This window comes from Microtus oregoni, unplaced genomic scaffold (genome assembly GCF_018167655.1).
Source record: "Microtus oregoni isolate MIOR12 unplaced genomic scaffold, Mior012 000015F_ref0000493, whole genome shotgun sequence".
In the NCBI taxonomy this organism is placed as follows: Eukaryota; Metazoa; Chordata; class Mammalia; order Rodentia; family Cricetidae; genus Microtus; species Microtus oregoni.
Window position 1 is genome coordinate 1,480,307 of NW_024543074.1, and position 19,620 is coordinate 1,499,926.

Genomic DNA, 19,620 nt, shown 5'->3' on the forward strand with positions numbered 1-19,620 from the left:
GGTAAGCCACTACACCTGGCTATAGCTTTTAATTTTGATCTGATTGGTGGCACAATTTCTTTCCAGCTGCTCAATTTCAGGGGGCTAGGCTGGGGCCAGAGGGGCTGAGAAGGGTCTCTCTGTGCCTGCAGTGACCTAGAGAAGTCAGTGGAGAAGATCCAGAGGGATGTGACCCATAACCACCGGCTGGTACCCGGTCCTGAACTGGAAGAGAAGGCGCTGGTGCTGAAGCAGCTTGGGGAGACGCTAACAGAGCTCAAGGGTGAGCCTGCCTTGGCAAAGGTGACCCCGAGGGCTTCCCTGCTGTGCTTCCCCGCAGTGTGCCAACTCCTGGGTGCTCCTCCCCAGCCAGCTTACTCCTCCTGCCCTCTCAGCTCATTTCCCAGGCCTGCAGAGTAAGATGCGCGTCGTGCTGCGTGTAGAGGTGGAGGCAGTGAAGTTCCTGAAGGAGGAACCTCAGCGCCTTGATGGACTTCTCAAGCGCTGCCGGGGGGTCACTGACACGCTGGCCCAGATCCGCAGGTCATTCTCTCCTTTGTCTTTAACTTCCCAGGGGGTTACACACGAGGCCCAAACCTATGGGAACACCTGGCCCTTATTCTGACTCCTCAGAGGTCACTCTGTACCAGTTAAATCTCTCCAACTCTGACCTGTGACCCCTGCGTGCAAATGCCTGGCTTTTCCTCACATACCTTCCTAGGCTTGCCCCCCTCACAGGTTCCCCTCCAGGGGCTACCATCTCTCACTAGCTGCTTCTAACTCTCCCAACCCTAGGCAAGTGGATGAGGGTGTGTGGCCACCCCCCAACAATCTCCTGAACCAGTCTCCCAAGAAAGTGGCAGCTGAAACAGACTTCAGCAAAGGCTTGGACTTTGAAATACCACCCCCCAGCCCTCCGCTGAATCTCCATGAGCTGAGTGGGCCTGCCGAAGGAGCCCCTCTTACCCCAAAGAGCAGTAACCCCACCAAAGGCCTGGATGCTCCCAGCAAGAGAAGCGCGGACAAAGCAGTGTCTGTTGAGGTGATGGACCAGGGCGGGGCACAAACTAGGCTCACATTCTTGCTGTCACCTGGAATGGCAGGCACTGAAGGGACACATGGCCCTTTAGGAGGAGGACCAGGAGTCTGAAAAGCATAATATTGGTGACATTTACCCATCTCGACAGGAAGTATACTATAAAGTGATAATGATTAAAGCAATATTGTGCTTGTATAAACACAGACTGGGTAGTCAATGAAACAGAATAGAATGTCCAGAAATAGACCTAATAATGTATTTATTAAAAGTGATCTCTCTAAGCTACAGGGACAATGTTTAACACCCAGTAGGAGGGGCTAAATCTCCGTGAAGTTCTTGTTCTTAGCTCATGTGGCCTGGGGGAGAGCTGATGGGCAGAGCTCAGGGGGTCATGGGCAGGAGCCCTGACACCAGCTCTGCTTCCTTTTTCAAGGCTGCGGAGAGAGACTGGGAAGAGAAGCGGGCAGCCCTAACCCAGTACAGTGCCAAGGACATCAACCGGCTGCTGGAAGAGACACAGGCTGAGCTGCTCAAGGCCATCCCGGACCTGGACTGTGCCAGCAAAGCCCACCCAGGACCCACCCCCACCCCAGACCACAAGCCCCCCAAGGCGCCCCATGGTCAGAAGGCAGCCCCCCGGACAGAGCCCAGTGGGAGAAGAGGTTCAGGTATGGGGATGTAAGGCCCATCCTCAGAGCTTGACATGTAGGGGATGCACTGGTAATGAGTCATGGTAGCTGTGCTGCCAGAGAATGGGGTGCTAGCCATTAGTGATCACTGGGGGGACCGGGATACAGAAGGACAGGGTGAGCTGGAGTCCATCCAATTTTCTCCCCGCTCTGAGGACAGTGCAGTGCTGACCTGTATGCCAGGGCCCTGACACCCCACGCCTGCAGGATGGTGGTGGGGCACCTGAAGGAGAGGCACGGTCATCGGTGGTTCATGCATTTCTTCCAGGACCCTGACTGGGAAAGGTGCTTCAGAGAGCTCAGAATTTATTTTTCTGTTTTTATGTGTATGGGTATTTTGCCTGTATGTATATCTGGGCATCACGTGTGTGCCTGGTGCCTGAGGAGGCCCGAGAGCGTTGGATCCCCTAGAATGGGAGTTTCAGATGGCTTTGAGCCATCACGTGGGTGCTGGGAATGTGGGTGCTGGGAATCAAGCCTGGTCTTGGAGAGCAGCCAGTGCTCTTAATCACTGACTCATTTCTCCAGCCTCAGAATTTTTTTTTATTTAAAAGATTTTTAATTATCTTATTATTTGTGTGTGTATGTGTGTGTGTGTGTGTGTGTGAAGTGCATACATGTCAGGGGACCACTTGTGGGAATTAATGTTTTTCTTCCACTGTGGGATCATGGGATAAATTCAGGTCATCAGGTTTGTACAGCAGGCACCTTTAGCCTCTGAGCCATCTCTGCAGACTGTGCTTAGGATTTAATGGTGTGACAGATTGTGACATTTGTTGGGCACTGACTACCCGAGGCCTTCTGGATGCAGCAGTTGAAGAAGGCAGACACAGTCATTCCCTCCTTACAAAGAGGACAGACTCCAAATGGTTACGTAATCTGTCCCGGGCCACATTTAATGCATCCCTAGCACAAAGGGGCTAAGTGCTGTTCCTGAGCCGGCCTGGAACCATCCAGTCCTAGGACTGAGCAGGCACATCCCCCACGGTGAGCGCACCTTCAGGGGGCAGAATGACAAGTGCAGGGGGGGATGCTGCCAGGTTGGAGCAGGGTCCAGAGCTGGGCCCTAATGCAGAGCAAGGCTGAGAGCTTGTGGAAGGTGCTGGGCTAAGAACTCAGACTATTTGGGTTGGTGGAGAGCCCCAGGAGAATGAAAGGCAAGGGTGTTATGGTTTGAGTGACCTTTTAGTGGGTTGCCATGGAAACCAGGCTGGAGGAAGGGGGATGGTGAGCGGGGACCAAACTCCTCAGAGAAAGGATGAAGCTGAGTCTGGTAGGGCTGAGGGACAGCTGTGGCCACGAGGCGGCTCAGAGTGGCACAAAAGTCCCAGGCTTGAGTGAGTGGCCTTGGGCCTCTGGTGATGTCGGGATGTCCATGCTGGGTCAGCAACTCAGTGCCAAGGTGCCACAGTGTTCCTGGCTCCCTGACAACTCTGAGCAGCTGAGTGCCATTGGGGGAGGTGGGGCTGGGTGAGCCGGTGACAGGCATAGGAAAGTGGAAAGAGAGGGGTCCTGCCTTCCTCTCCCCTGAGCTGTCCTCTCGGTCGTTCCTGGAGGAACAGGACTGTGCATACTGTTGTGGCGGGTCCCTGACCCCAGGTCCCCACTGCTTGCAGATGAGCTCACGGTGCCCAGATACCGCACAGAGAAGCCCTCCAAGTCGCCCCCGCCACCCCCTCCCCGCCGGAGTTTCCCTTCCTCCCACGGCCTGACCACCACACGCACCGGAGAGGTAGTGGTCACCAGCAAGAAAGACTCAGCCTTCATCAAGGTACACCCCAATTGGTGGGGTTCAGGGGTACCTTAAGGGGAAGCTTGAGAGGATGGCAGTCAGGCAGAACAACCCAACCTGACATCTAGCTTGGATTCTAGGGCTGTGTGTTGTTCTAATCCCACATCAAGCTCTGGCAGGGACGGGGTGGGTCTTCCTGCCAGGAAACTGGTGGTTGGTGGTGGGTGTGGTGAGCCGCTGCTGGAGGGAGGGAAGGACCTAGGCTTGATAAGATGTGGGGGCTTTACAGAAGGCTGAGTCCGAGGAGCTGGAGGTCCAGAAGCCCCAGGTGAAGCTCCGCCGGGCCGTGTCTGAGGTGGCCCGCCCTGCCTCCACGCCACCCATCATGGCCTCTGCCATCAAGGATGAGGACGATGAGGAGCGCATCATCGCTGAGCTAGAGGTGGGTCAGGCGTGACTGAACGAGGCCTCAGCCAGGCTCAGTTCCTTGCCAAGCCTTCCTCAGGGCTGGGCAGCAGGTCCTGGGCAGGCAGGAGAGTGCCAGCCAGCCCTAGGACCCAATCTGCTTAGCTTCCGTTTCTTCTCCGCTGGGAAATGGAAGGAGACAGTCTAAAGTTCCTCCTGGTAGGTCTGAGTTTTCATTATACTCTCTCAGATTCCTCTCCCTGCCCCCCCCCCCCAGGACCCAAAGACCCACTACACTCTGTCCCAGACCTGGATATTCCGAGCTTACTGAGACCCTACTCAAGCAATCTTGAGGACAGCTCATGCTCCAAAACCCTTCGTGCCTTAGTGTTCTGGGCACAGAATCTTGGAGACCCTCGTGCCAAAGGGCCTAGCATTACTACAAGTCACCGCTTATAGGGGTCTCAGAAATCTTTGCCCCATGCCAGAGTTCCTGACTGTCAGGGCCCTGTGGAGGCCTGAGAGTAGAGGCCCAGTGGGTCAGTGGCCATGGTGAGGTACCAGGGCCCTTGGCATCCTGGGCCACCCTCCATAGGTGCCTAGGTACTTAGCCAGCGCCTGGGTCCTCACTGGGGTTCCATCCTCCAAACCTGCCCCTGCCTTCTGCTCCCCAGGTCTTTGAAAGAAGTTCAGTATCTTCCCTTCCCCCTACGCCCCGTCGCCAGCCGATCCCCACCTTGCTGTCCCCCCAGGACCTGGGGTCCCCTGGGGGCTCAGCTCTGAGCTCCCCATGGAAGGTAACAGGCCTCTCAGGCCTCCCTGCACCTCTCACGGCTCTCTCTGCCTGTTCCTCCACAGCTTCCTTTTCCCGCACCTCTCACGCTAACCCGCTAACACGCCATGCACACCAGCCTCTCTGCCACTGCCCCAGCTTCACGCCCGTGGACTCACGCTCCCGCACACGCCAAGGGCAGCGCGCAACCGCACAACTTGTCCCTCCCCGAGGCTTCCCAGGGGGGTCTCCCTGGGATACTGCAGCCTAGGTGTCCTGTGTGACCCTTGAAGTCTGTGCAGACCTGATTCTCTCTGGCTCTCAGATGCCTTGTTCCCATTTACAGCCTGAGTTAAGGCTGGGTCCAAAGCCTGTGAGTTGTCCCGAGACCAAGATTGGAATTTGGATCTTGTTCAGGAAGTGACTTAGAGTCCAACTCGATCTGACCTTGTCCTGATACCTCGCCTGGTCCCTTCTTTATGCCCTGCTCTGCTGCCCATGCCAGGGAAGGCACGTGCTTCTCCCACTGAAATCTATGCCTTGCACTGGGGTGGGAGCGGGGGCGGGGAGGGTCAGGACAGAATGGAGAGGGGGATGGCTTCCCTAAGCCTCTCCCTGCCCCATGGCCATTCTTGCCGCCTTGGTCAGGGGACTTAGGATGAGAGAAGCCCATGGCCTTCCTTGGCTGCTGGTTTTCTCTTCCAGTTCTCCTTCTAAACTTCCGCCCTCGCTGCTTTCCCACTGCACCTTATTTCCTCTTGGGATTGTGGGGGTGGGGCTGCTGTCTTCACCCCAGGGACTGTGCTCCAGTAGGAGGGTGGAGAAAGGTCTGGGGAGGTCTCCCTCTGCCCAGTCAAGTTGGGGTAAGAGGACCTCTGTCCTCAACTTCCTGCGCCCACACCCTTCCCTTCCTTGTGTGATTTTTCCCAGCCCACAATGGGGTTCATGATGGCTGCCACCAGCATTGGGGCTTGACTTGAGGCCTGGTGGCCTTTGACTTTCTGTCAGGGGTGCAGACAGGCATCAGAAGGTGGACAGTGCTGTCTGGAGTCTGTCCCTTGAGTCCTCAGGGAGTGAGCAGTGTGAGATGGCCACTTCCTGACTGGTTTTATCCTCAGCACCCAGCTCTGTCCCCTTCTGGTTCTGGGACTCAGTCATGAGGGGACCCAGCAGGCAAGCCCCCTTCCCTGGCTGCCTGTCTGTCTGCATCCTGAGGCGTCGTCAGGCAGAGGAGCCTGATGAACGGGGGGGCCCTCTCTGCCTTCCCTGTGTGCACCCTATTTTCAGGTAAGCAGTGGCAGGGCTGGGTGGGTTGTCTTGGGAGGGGTAGGAGGGGTCTCCTCACAGCGTGTTTAGTGAAAAGAACACTGAACTTGAACCTAGGCTATCTGAGTTCAAATCCTGGCTCTACCATTAACTTGCCGAGGATTGGACAAGGCGTGAGTCGTAGTGCTCCTGACCTGTGAAGCGGGGACAGGGAGAGTGACAGTCATTTCATGGGTTACAGAAAGCATTGAAGATGAAGACATAGGCCATAGTGCCTGACATGGGCTGGTACTTAGAGTTAGGGCAGAATTCACTCAGGTTCACAGGGTCCCTCAGGCCCCTGGGTCTAGTCCAGAACCATAGCCAAGGAGCTCACGCAGAAACAGGTGCCTAACTGAAGCATTGCCCGGTGTCTGAGACCAAGGAACTGGCCATGGCCAAGCTCCTCCCCTGGGGATGGGCCTCATGGGTGTGAGTGCAGAGCCCAAGATAAGGAAGATGGCCCGAACCTTGAGGTGGAGGCCAGCGTCCACTCTCTGCTCATGCTGAGGAAAGTCTCGGTTGTTTGGGTCAATTTAGCCAGTAGCTTGTATTTGCTCAAATGATGCCAGGCACTAGTAGGATGTCCTCATGGACTCATTTAATTTGCTGCACACCCATGTCACTATCCCATCGCGTGTGGGACGAAGCCTGAGATTTGCTCCCAAGTTTACTGGGGTGATGGGAAAGGCACACACCCCCATGCTTCTGCAGCTGGCATTGACACCAGGAAGCAGGAGTCCACGGGCTATGCGGGATAGAAAGACACCTGCACTCAAGGCTCAGTTTATTGGGTGACATGATCAGATCTTTCCCCGACTCAGTTTCCCCATCTGGGAGAGGAAGGAAGTGAGCGCACCCCAGCTCAAAATTCAGTCTGCAGGGATCACAATCCTTCTCGTCTCCTGTCCCCCCCCAGGCTGCCTCAGGTCCCAGGGTTCTCTGTATCCCTCAGATCATCTTGACAGAATGCACTTCCGGCTCTCCCTCTCTGCCAGAGAGCAGCTTAGAGGAACTGGGCCCCAGGACAGTCCCCACACCAAGACCCCGGACCTTGGTCAGCAGCAGAAAGGCTTGCCATGGCCCACAGGCCTTGCTGGGACTAGCTGCTGAGGTACTCTGGAGCAGCTCACTGTCCAGAAAGGAACCGACAATTCTACGGAGCCCAGACAATGCAGAAGCCGGAGTTCTCTGTCCTTGGGGACCATCGCTAGATGAGACTCAGCCTGCTGAGACCCACTCAGAGGAGACCCCTCAAAACTCTGAATGTGACAGTCAAGCTTGCAGTAGGGGACAACAGGCCGTCGGCTCAGGCCACCCAGTACAGGATGCTACCCCACTGCGTATGGACAGTCTGGAGGAGACGCTCCAGGAGCTAGAAGCCACCCTGAGCGAGATGGGCGCCAACACCACTATGACGTGTCCAAGCATCCCCCAGTCCCCACCCTCATCCCCTCAGGTGGCTGCCTCCCCTTCTTTCCTGCTGCCTTCCTGCTCCAGTCTCTGGGCCTGCGGAGTGGAGAGAGTGGAGCCACAGAAGCTCAGCCCGCCTCTATCACCTCCACTGTCTTTGTTTCAGCCTACCTCCCTCTGGGAGCCCTGTTTCCAGGCCAGGGCCTATGGGCAGAGCCAGGGGCGGCCGGGAAGCCGGCTCACCCAGGACTCAGCTCTGCTGTTTGGGCATGAATCAGGAGGGCTCTGGCCCTGCCTGCTCTCTGTGAACCAGGGAATAAAGCTTTCTCCTCTTCTCCACCCCTTCCTCCCCCTCCTGTCTCTGACTCTTTCTGTCGCTGTCACTTCACTGATCATGCGCCTCTGGGTCCCCAGAGTCTCTCTGGGAAGGGCTGTTATATGGGGGAGGGTCATGGGGCCAGATGTGCCCATCTATGGGGTGAAATCTCACCTCTTGCCTTCTGCTCTAGGGGTGGTGCGGACCTGGGGATGCTCTCTTATTAGAGACCCCCAATTCCAACTGTCTCCTGGGACCAGGAAGGTGTTGGCTGGGAGTTGAGTGGTACTGGGGCCCTCCCTGTAAAAGTGGCTTCCTCTGGGACACTCGGGAAAGTCACATATGAGCTCTGACTAGCCTGATCATCTCCTCCAGGGAGGCCTTGAACCTGGGCTCAGAGGGGCTTAAGTCTTGGGTGCTTATGGGGAGTCAGCGAGGGGTCTCCAGGCATCCAAGGGCCTCCCTGAGGAGGTCCTAACCCCAGAACCTTCACCCAGTGCTTAGGGTTCCATGCAGAACGGTCCCACCTCAGCCCTCTCTCTCTTTCCACAGAGTGGTGGTGGCACCGTGCCACCCATGAAGGTTGTGACTCCAGGAGCCTCTCGGCTGAAGGCAACCCAGGGCCCAGCAGGCAGCCCCGACAAAGGCAAGCACAGCAAGCAAAGGGCGGAGTACATGAGGATCCAGGCCCAGCAGCAGGTGAGGGTGGGATCCGGGACACCCAGGCCCCTGGGGGGGTCATACACCAAGCCTCTGCTGTGTGCTCCTGTTCCAGTGATGGTTTCAGTTACTGTGGGTCCCTCCCTGTCGATGCCCTCCATCTTGTTCCTCCTTGCAGCCCTGGTGCTTTGGATCTGGTATAGACGTGAGTCTCTGAGTTCACAGCCTGTTTCCTGCCCAAGGACAGAGGAGCCTCGCTCCCTGCCTGTGCAGTGCCTGCCCTGTGCAGATTTCACTCCCTTCCTCAGTGGCTGGGTCACTTCTAAAGCCAGCCCGTGTGGCAGCCATCTTACCCTCCTGCCCATCTTTGCCCGTGTACATGGCTCTCTCTTGCTCAGCACCTTTCATTCCGCCCTCAGCTCAGAAGGAAGCTGCTTTTGCACCCGCGTTTGAGTCACAGGTTGGTGGGCTCAGCTGACCTTTGGAAGGGCGGATGAGGTGTGGTAGGAATCCTGCAGGTGCAACAACCCCTTGGGGTTCCCTTTGTAGGTTTGGAGTTGACAGACTTTGCCCTTGGTGCTTGTGACCCTGGAGCCTGCTTGTGTGGTCCGCCTGGTCGGAAAGAGGAGGAGGCCCTGGATGTAGCTCTAGAGAGCCCTTCGGGGCACGTGCTCAGTTTAGAATCTCTCCTGCATGCTTCTTGGGTGCCAGGCCAGGGTGAGGCCGCAGGAGGGCCTCATTCTGTGCAGATGGAGACCCTAGGCTCAGAAGTAGAAGGTTAGAGATGGCCAAGGCTGGCTGTGAGGTTCAGCCTATAGCAGCATAAAGACCTGCACAGCAAATAGCGTTAGAACCAAGACTGACCTAGCTACCTTAAAGCCCACCCACCATAGCCCCAGATAACCCTGGTACACAAGTCCTTATCTCCTAGGAAGACAGGCTTCCCTAGACCTCTCCATAGGGTGGGGCAAGGCCGCCAAGGGCCACGAAGGCTTTCTCTCTCTCACTACCCCAGGTTATGTGGCTGTCTAGACATCCCCCTTATCTGTGCCACTGTAGACTCTACCTGGGTTGGTATTTGCCACCCCAGCTCTCCCGTCAGCCCTCCCTGGTTCCTTTGTGAACCTTGAAAGCTTGTTGGAAGGTTTGAGCTGGAGAGTACATCTGCTTCAATGCCCTTGGCCCAAGGATGCTCTTCTATGGAGGAAAAGCTGCTGGAGAAGGTTGTCCTCTTGGACCAACGGTGCAGGCTTGGGAGGGAGAAATATGGAGCTGTGAGGAAGGAGGGACACCCACCTAGCCAGACAGATCAGCTAAATCAGCCCCGATGGCCAATGAGGTGACAGATGTCACAGCCAGGTCACTGTCCTATCCCTGGCTCCTTTCTGTCCCTGCTTTACTTTGCCTGCCTGGGCCACTGCGGTGGGCGCCTCCCCTCCACCCCTTCTCCGTCTGTGTCTCCAGCTCCTCCACTGTCTAGTGACACATCTCTCCAACCCGTGTCTTCCCCAGTTGTCCCCTCAGAGCCACCGCCCAGCTCCCAAACCCCACAGCTGCTGGACGCCACTGGTCCCTTCCTGCCCCTCCCCACCCAAGCATGGGCCTCTGTCCCACCCTGCTGCCCTTTTGCCAGCTGTTCCTGTCACTCATGTAGTGCCCTGGTCTGCCCTTTCAAAACATTGCTTTCTGGCAAAGCAATAGATGTTCCTTAGGAAGATTTTTAAATGCAGCAGTAAAGAATCAGATATGGGAGGTTTGGCTTAGCAGAGGATTGCCCACCTACTGGCGGGGAGACCACAGGTTTGAGCCCCCAGTACTGTAGGAAAAGAAAAATTAGAAAACCAAGCCAGACCATGTCTCTGCCTAATTCATCATCTTCTAAGGTCGTCTGCGACTGTCTCCTCTCATCGGTTCTTTAAGACCTGTGAGGACTTTCTAGAGTGCATATTTGATGATAGCTTACACACAATGCTGTTTAAAGTCGGTGTCCTCAAACCCAGACTGAATCCCTTCACTGCTGCCCTGTCCTCACTGCTAGTCCTCCGATAGGCTCTGCTCCAGCATGCTGTGCACATGCTCCGGCCGCCTGGATCACTAAGACAAGGTCTCACTCAGTATCCCAGGCAGACCCTGAGCTGTGGATTCTGCCTCAGCATCCTGAGTAGATGGGATGACAGGCCTGTGGCACTAAGCCTGACCTCAGAGCTCCCATGTTGATGAGATGAAGAGAATCGAAGTGGTGGGGACCAGGGACACCGAGGCAGAGGGGAAATTCCCAGAGGGCCATGCATGGCAACAGGCATGACAGAGGCACCGAGGTGGCCAGAAGAGCCCTTGCGTGCTGTGCATAGGACCTAAAGTGGGTGGGGTAGGAACTGGATTCCCGGAGCTGAGGAATCCAGGGCTTGGAATAGATGCGAAGCCGTGGACACTTCCTGTAGGCCAGCCATTTACTCTGTCTCTTTTAGTGGCTCACATGAAGACACCACCAGAGAGCTGAGGGAACAAAGACCAGGGACTAGTACTAACCGGAGCTGTGAGCACCCTAGGGGGAGAGAGGAGGCAGCTCCTTTAGTCCCTGGGCAGCACCAGGATGACCTAGCTAAGGAGGCCAGCAGGACGGGCGGCTCCAGCTTGATCCAGCCCCGTAGGGGACTCTGAATCAGAGCCTGGAGGGACAGGTGTCCTAGAGTAGCCTGAGAATCTGGTGCAGTGTGGTTTAGCAGGGGAGGGCGCTGCCATGGACCCCGGGTCCAGAAGTGTCCCACTTCTCTCAGAGGAAAGCTGAATCTCTCTTAGGCTTCTGTCTCCTCACAGAGGTTCTGCTTCTTTTAACAAAATCTAGACCCGTGGGTGTAGTGAGGGGCTGGAGAGATGACTCAGTGGTTAGGAGCAATCGCTACTCTCACTGAGGACCCAGGTTCAATTCCCAGCGCCCACATAGTGGCTTATGACAATCTGTAGCTCCAGTTGCAGGGGATCTGGTGCCCTCTGCTGAACTCCATGGGCACCAGGAACAGATAGGGTACACAACCATACATACAGGCAAAACATACATACACGTAAAATAGAAATAATAAATCTTAAAAATAAACCCAGCTCACAGGAGACCATTGGCAGGTGCCATGGATGTGATGGAAACCCTCAGAGACAGGGTGACTCTGAGCAGCATAGAGTTGCCAAGCTTTGCTTTGGTGGATCTCGGATGGAGTTCAGCCAGTGTATCCCCAGATGGAAGCTGGCTCTTGAGAACTCCACCAAACGTGAAATCCCAGATGGTCTCCATGAGGAGGTCCTGGGGAGACATCCCCATAAATGTGTGAATGCAGCCCGGCAGTGGTAGCGCACACCTTTAACCCCAGCCCTCGGGAGGCAGAGGCAGGTGGATCGCTGTGAGTTCGAGGCCAGCCTGGTCTAGAGAGCCTCTGCTTCCCAAGTGTTGGGATTAAAGGTGTGCACCACGGCCACCTGGCTTAATTTTTTATTATGTGCACGTGTGTGAGCCTGAGTCAGTTGGTACGCACTTGGGAGCCACTTGTGTGCAGAAACTCATAGATGCCAGAAAAGGGCGTTAGAACCCCTCAGGCTAGAGTTACAGGGGGCGCTGAGTTCCCTGCCCTCAGGTCCTCCGCAGGAGCAGAAGTACTCTTAGCCACTGAGCTGCCTCTCCAGCTCCGAGTTATAACTTTAAGTGGGCAACAGGAAGGCAGAAGTGGGGGCGGGACAGATCCCAGCCCAAGGCAATTGGCAGAGAGCCCTTAGGTGCCTGTTTTGAGTTTGTTCCAAGGCCCAGGAGGGCCCGGTCACACCTGGCCCGCAGCAATGGACAAAGAATGCCGTGGGGTAGGACCCTGCCTGATGGTAAGGGCCACAGAGAGGATCCACTGCTGAATCCACAGCTTGCTTTGATTCTCCCAAAAGGGAAGGGAAGCCTTGGCTACCAGCTGACACTTTGGTAAAGCCTGTATGAGTCACTGGTGAGCCACTTGTACGCCTGCCGAGAACACAGTTGCCAGCAATGTGGCGACCTCCTGCCTTCCTCTGCATAGGCAGGGCTTACTGAAGATGGTAGCATTCCACCCCAGGGTACTTGGGAGAGCCTTCCTAGCAGCTGGGTGGGGAGGACAGGCCCAGCGTTGATCCCCGGAGCCTCAGGCAGGTCACTGGAGTGTGCCACACGATCCTCTTCATTCTTTCTTTATAGTGGCTTTTGTCGCCGGTTTGGTTTGTTGTGATGGTCTTACTATGTAGCCCAGACTGGGTTGGAATTTGCTAAGTTCTAACCTTAGCCTTGTTTTGTTGTTTTTTGCTTTTTTTTCCCCTCGAGACTTGGTTTCTTTGCGTAGCCTTGACTGTCCTGGAACTAGCTCTGTAGCCCAGGCTAGCTCAAATTTACAGAGATCTGCCTGCTCTGCCTCCTGAGTTCTGGGATTAAAGGCGTGTACAGCTACTAGCACCTGCCTTTTTTTTTTTTTTCCCCAAGGCCTGGTAGCTAAATTCCAGGTGAGTCATTGGATTCAGTCACAGGGTTCCAGCAGTCCGGTCTGTGACACCCTCACTCAGCTCAAAATGCACATTCCCACCCCAAAGTAGATATGATTCTGGAAGGAAAGGGCCCTAGGAAATGCATTTGCGACACATGCCATGGATTGTCCTTTGGAGATGATGCAGGTGGCTCTTAAACCCTACTTGAGAGACCATGACTCCAAAGGACAAGATCAACACAGAAGCAAGGAGGGTGTGTGTGTGTGTGCACGTGCAGGTAGGGCCTTCCGACTGAGTGAGCCTGGGAGCATAGCCTGGTCTCCAGCTACTGTTAGGACCACTCAGAGCTGGGGCCCGTGGACAGGGAGGGCTACAGTAGGGATTCTGGGCTGGCAGGGGAGGGGCAGGATGCCTCCTCGGAGTTTCCAGGTGGGGCTAGCTCACCCCTGCTTACACCAGGGGCCTCCCACCCAGGCCGGAGGTGGCACCTGAGCTGGGCTGAGCTACTGACCCCCATCTGCTGGCTTCAGATGCACCCCTGTCGCTGCTAACCTTTTACTTCTTTTCCCTCCCTTCCCCACCCTCCCGTCCCTTGTCCCCTCTGCCTGGGTTTCTCTGGCATCTCCTCTGTCTTCTGTCTTTCCTCTCAGTAACCATGGACTGAAGCCACCCCTACTCTGGTTTCTGGGCCTTTGACCCAACCCCATGCCTCCCTCACCCTTCTTTCTGCCCCCCAGACACTTCCCCACCCTGTCCCCCAGTTCAGAGGACCACTCTCCAGATGTCCCCTCTCGTTTCTCACTTTCGCAGTTCATTTTCTCCTGGACTTGTGGGATTTTTCCATTTTTCAACACTTCAGCCAGGAGCCAGCATGGAGGCTCTCCTTCGCTCTCTCTGATCCCTGACCCCTGTTTTTGTTCCAGGCCACTAAACCATCTAAAGAAATGAGCGGGTCGAATGAGACCTCGAGCCCAGTCTCAGAAAAGCCCTCTGGTTCCAGAACCTCCATCCCTGTATTGACTTCCTTTGGGGCAAGGAATTCTTCCATCTCCTTCTAGAAGCCCTCACACCACCACCTGGCCTGCCCCTCCCTCCCTCCCTCCCTCCTGCCATTGTCCCCCACTTCCTTTCATGCCCACTCCACCCTCCCAACTCTCACCCCTGAAGGGTTTTGGGGCCGTGGCCCTCAGCTCTCTCATCCCCTCTCGGTGTGTTTGGTTTTTTAAGTGATTCTCTTTTAATGATCTTTTTTCTTTTTTTCTTTTTAAAGAGCAAAAGAGAAAACTAAAAACCAAACACACCGATTTTTCTTTACTTCCTGTTCCCTAACGGGGAGGGGGGCCCCCTCGGCCTACTTCCTGTCATCTTCTCTCCCTCTGCTCTTTCACCCTCTTCCTCCCAAGTCCATCCAACGTCCCCACCTCCCCTAACTTCCCAAGAACACTCGGAACCAACTCTGAGCCACGGAGACTTGTTGCAGTGGAGACCCCCCTCCTGTTCGTTACTGGGTTCCTTCCTGGAGGAACTAATGGACATGGACAGACCCAGCATCAGACTGGACGACGGACCAGGGAGACAGACCCTGGCCTGGGAGATGCCCCACTGCCTGTCCAGCCTTCGAAGAAACACGCCTCTACTGCTGGCCTGCGGCTTCCTCTTGAACCAGGGTGGGCCTGTAGGCAGGCCTGCTGGATGGGATTGCCAGAGAAGAGGCCAAGGCTGGGGGAGGGGACACTTGGTGCAAGGGGAAGAGCTGGCTCACTGTTGCTCAGTGTCTGGCTGGTGCTAGTTAAGGACAGAGGCGCCCCCCCCCCCCCATTCTGGTGGGAGCCTCCTGTTCTGGTGGGAGCCCCCTGTTCTGGTGGGTGCCTCCCCCCGTTCTGGTTGGTTGCTCCTGCGTTCGGTCTGCCCCTGGGGCTCTGCCTTGGGAGAGGGCAACCCTGAGCAGGGCACTTGGTAACTTTTAGTTTCCTAATTTAGCACTTTAAATGCCATTAACTTATTTTATGGGTGGGGGGTGGGCAAGGTGGAAGGGCCTAGACATGTTTGGAGGGTGGGTAGGGTCTGGTTGTGAGGGAAACAGGGAGAAGGGGGGGTGGGTGCAGTAAAGTTGACCCTTAGCTGGGGGCAACATGACCTTCAGCCAGCCTTTATGATTTGAGGGTTTTCAGGGAAGGGGTGAGATGTGATTTGCCTATGGGGATCTGGTGACCACTGTGAGGTGTTTGAGGGTCCCCAAGGCAGAGCCACCAGCTAGTATTCCAGTCTATGGATACCTTGTAGGGCAGACTGGCTTTTGGGTGGGCCCTGGAGGCAAAGGGAGAGGCTGGTTGGTCCTGGCCTGGTCCCCAGCAGGCACAGAAGGGCCAGAGCAAGAAAGAAGGCTGGAGGGGGCTCCCTTCGGAGCACAAGGTAGAGTAAGCACAGAGGTGTGGTCTTGAGACTCATCACCTGGTAAGCACAGGTAGGAACTGTTGAAGGGATGGAGCCCCAAGACCCTGGAGCCTGGCAGGGGAGGCCAGTGGCAGCTGTTGCGTTTGGGGAGGGAGGGAAAACTGGGTTCTGTTTCTTTTCTTCTTTTTTAATTTCTGCTTTTGTTTTGTTGGTTCACCTTGTTTTCTAGCTTTGATCCTTTTTGTACCAAGGCAAGCAAGCCTTTTTGAAAAATAACAAAAGAAGAAGAAAAAAAATCCCTCCCAGAAAAAAAGACAAAAATAAAATAAAAAAAAAACACAAAAAAGAAAACAAACAAAAAAAAAACCCTAGAAAATAGGGGGGAAAAAAAGGGACCTCACAATGATGCAATTACTTTTAATTGCAAGCAACTCTTTACATTTAAGTGAAGTGTCTTAACATTTTATATTGTTTTAAAAATATATTTACATATTATATATATATAATATACGTAATATAAATCTATATAAATATTTAAAAAAGAAAAAAAAAGAAAACCACAGAGCGCTCTCCCTGGCTGCTGTCTGGCAGGGGAGGGAGCTGGGGACAGGCGTGTGGCCTGGCTTCTGTAGTCCGTGAAGCAGTTTGGTTTGATTTGGCTGTACAGAGACCCCTGGCTTGGGAGGGGAGGGGAAGGGGCCCCTCCACTCCATTTCTCTTTGCTTGCTGCTCTTTGCTTGCCCCCACACCCCCCCAGCCCTGTGACCTGAGTGTGCACCCCTCCGTCATTGTCCTGAGTTGAGTGTCCTTTGTGGAGGGAGGGGGAGCTGGGACAAGTGACCATCCATACAGGGCTGCCCGGGCTCTCAGGCAGGGCCCGCGGGATTTACATAGTTCTTCGCTTTGGTTCCCGCGCATGTGTGTGCTGGGAGGCATTTGTATGGGATTGTGTGCGGCCTGTGTGTGTGCACATTGGCACAAGCCTACATAACTTCTGCCTGTGCACATGCGTGGATTGTGTGTACATAGGCAAAATCTTATATTGTATGTGTGAAGCTGTGTACATGTATGTGAGCACAGCCTGCCTGGGCATCAGCATGACTGTGTGGCAGGAACCTTGGGAGGAAGGCGTAATGTGTGACGGACATGCCTGGCTATTCACGTGAGGACTGTATACGGATGGACAGAGATAACATGAGCTGTGGGTGTGGCTGTGTTCCGGTGCAGGCAGGCGTGTGAGAGGGCCTCTGTGTGTGTCAGTGTGCGTGTGCACGTGTGTGCTCCATCATCCTGCACCACTCGCCAGGCTCCCCTCCCGAGGCCTCCCTCCCCGCACCTTCTCAAAGCCCACAGCACGTCAATGCCCCCCTCAGCTGCATGCGCCTCACCGCTCTGTCCTTCAGTGTGTGCTTGACAAGAGAAACTGCCACATTGGGGGACCCTGTACCCGGTCCCCTCACCCCTGCCCGCTGTGCTGTATTACTGCCACATTGGGGGACCCTGTACCCGGTTCCCTCACCCCTTCCCACTGTGCTGTGTTACCCGCATGGGGGGTTCTCTCTGGCCCCTTCCACAATATACTGTTTCCCCAGGGGCCTCAGGGCCAAGGCTTTAGTGGGATCCCAAGTGGGGTCCCCAAGGCCTGCCTGGCTCCACACCCACCCCATCCACCCCGTAGGGCCTGTGTCGGTGTAGCAGTGATGGCTTCTGTGGACATTCTGTGACCTGTCAGTGTAACTTGGCAATTTCTAAATGGAAAGGGTTGCTGTGTTTTCTGTCTCTTTTTTAATGTCCTTCTTTCTCCCCTGCCTCCCTGCTTTCTTCCCTTCCCTTCTGGTTTTTCTAGCCGAGTGTTGGGGCTTTAATAAAACTTGTTTCTTTTTTTCTCTCCTGGATCTTCTTCCTCTGGGCTTCTGCCTCGTTATTTCTCTTCTTCATCTTCAGGGGCCTGGAAAGAATTGGGGTGACTAGCAGAGGGGTGGGGACCCCTGAAACCAGCATTCCCCTGCATCAGCCATGGCACAGAGAAAGGACGAACAGGACAGGAGTCATAGGGCTGGCACTACCTAGGACACATGATTCCTGATACCCCTGGGATATGGAAGAGGGAACCCACTAGTTCTTTATTTGTTTATTTGGACTTTCAAGGTAGGATTTCTCTATGTAGTCCTAACTCCTGGAACCGGTTCTGCAGACCAGGATAACCTTGAACTCAGAGATCTCTATTTCTTGCCTTCTGTGTGCTGGGAGACATCACACCCTGCTAACCCTACTCACCTGCTGACACAGGAGAGGCCCCATCTAGTCCTCACGGCCACCAGTGAAGTGACAGCACCTGTCAGTGGCAGAGCCAGCACAGAAATACCGGGCATCCTTCCCAAGTCCAGAACTCGCGATCTGTAAACTCACAATTGGAATTCTGCTCCACTAGCCCCAACAGCAGCGCTTGGAGGTGGACAGACTCTGGCACTAACAGGAACCCACACCTGAAACACCCAAGATGCAATGAAATGTACCTGCTACCCACAGTGCTCAGAGAATGGGCAAAATGCCCTGCTCAGGGTTTTCAGGTATTAGAATCCGAAGGTCTTGCCACGGTTCCTGCATGGTCTGTCTTAGAGGTGTCCCCATATTCTGCTTGCCAAGGCCCAGAGTTACCAGATCTTTTCTATCAGCCCAGTTACCTCCATCCCATGAGGTGGCAGGGTCCTGAGGCTACAAACCTGCAGCCGCTTTGGGAGCCATTAGCGTCATTCTCCTCTAAGGCCCACTAACAGGCCAGCAGTGTTTAGGGAAACACTGCTTCATGAGTCACCTCTTGCCGGTGCCCCCAGAAGACCTCAGACGCCAACGCAGCCAGACCTCATTCTATGTTGAGGCTGTCCCTGTCTTAGGATGTCAGCAGGTCCCATTGTGATTCCCCTTCACATTCCTGGAAAACAAGAGGCCAAACAACCTCCCCCATCCCCCTCTCCTTCCACCGGCAATTTAAAATGGAGAGCTAATAGAGCCATCACCTGCTTGTCAGAGATTGTGCCGGGCACTCCCTCACCCCAAATGACTTCCCTATTGCCCTGGTGCTGTGCCTAGGTGCTCCCAGGACTAAAAACTAAGCCTCTGGCAGGAGAGCCAGCCAGCACACAGGCATGCACCTACAAACTGGCTGACAGCAAGCAACGGAACAAAGGCACAGCCATGTAACTATGGTGACAGTGAGCAATGTAGAGCTGCCAAGGACCACCAGGCCCTGAGGTCCCCTGATTCAGAGACCTTAAGTATGAGGAGTGGGAGAGGAGGGGAGCCGGCTCATAGGTGAAGTGTCTGCTGTACATGAAGGTTTGAGTTTGAATTCCTGCCACCCACATAAAAGCCAGGCATAGTGTTTCGGGCCTGTGACCTCAGGGGGTGCTGGGGACAGATCCTCTGAGCTCACTGGCCAGCCACCTTATCCAAGAGGTGAATTCTAGATCCAGTGAGAGACCCTGCCTCAAAAAAGAGGTTAGAGAACAAAAGACACCTACTTCTGGCCTCTGTATATGTGTGAATGAGCACAGACCCACAACACTAACACACAACTTTAAAAAGTGAATCACTTTCAATAAAGGTGTATCTCCGTGAGTTCGAGGCCAGTCTGGTACACACGGCAAATTCCAGACTGCCAGGGTTATATGGTGAGGTCTTCAAAATCAACCCAAAACAAAACAAGAGCAGTGACAAAGAAAGGAGTGGGGCTGGGAATGGGGAGCGTGTCCGACATCCCAACACCTGAAAAGTGGGAGCAGAAGGGATTAAAGTCAGACCGAGCTACACTGAATCGGAGGCCAGTCTGGGATACAGGAGACCCTGTCTCAAAATCAAACAAGAACTGGGAGGGGGCTTAGCAGGTAAAGGTGGAACCCACCCACATCATGGAAGGATGGTACCACCTCCTGCAGACTGTCTTCTGTCACATATGTACGGTGCCCCGCCCCAATAAAATATGTAAATCAAATTAATAACATGTACAAAAAGTGGGTAGTGTGCCTACACTCAGTCGCTGGGGGTGGGGCATGCGTGCTGTCAGGAACTTGGAGTGATAGAGCCAGTCTGCGTTATAGAGAGACCTCTTCCCAAATAAAATCAGTCAAGGCTTACACCTGTAATCCCCATACTTGATGCACGTGGATTACCTTGACTTAGAAGCCTGGGTTATGGTGTGGGATTCAATAAAATCAACTGACCAACCAAACAGCCAATTAGATGAGTCACTGTGGAGGTGATAACTGGAGTCCTAGGCAGGGCGGGGAGTGGGGGGTAGCCTCTGGGTTCTAGGAAATAAAATCCAAGTAGCTCCAAGCGGGGACAGTCAGGAAGATGGGCAGGGTCATGGGCCAGGAACAGGAAGCTGCGTATGGCAAGTGATGGGGGGGAGGGGTCTTACATTTTTACATT

The 19,620-nt window shown here is 54.7% G+C and overlaps 1 protein-coding gene across 15 annotated transcripts in view; it reads left to right on the top strand.

Annotated features, from left to right (window-relative positions):
- The window catches only part of Srcin1 (SRC kinase signaling inhibitor 1), a 64,567-nt gene extending 47,492 nt beyond the window's left edge, over window positions 1-17,075 (top strand). For 3 of the 15 annotated variants that reach the window (XM_041664011.1, XM_041664012.1, XM_041664014.1), the window contains 8 exons: window positions 132-262; window positions 375-522; window positions 775-1,021; window positions 1,452-1,686; window positions 3,324-3,478; window positions 3,729-3,881; window positions 8,203-8,349; window positions 13,719-17,075. In XM_041664011.1, coding sequence (XP_041519945.1) covers window positions 132-262; window positions 375-522; window positions 775-1,021; window positions 1,452-1,686; window positions 3,324-3,478; window positions 3,729-3,881; window positions 8,203-8,349; window positions 13,719-13,853 — 1,351 coding nt within the window. In that variant the 3' untranslated portion in view covers window positions 13,854-17,075. The other 12 variants (XM_041664006.1, XM_041664008.1, XM_041664005.1 and 9 more) reach the window with 10 other exon arrangements.
- The last annotated feature ends 2,545 nt before the right edge of the window (window positions 17,076-19,620 follow it).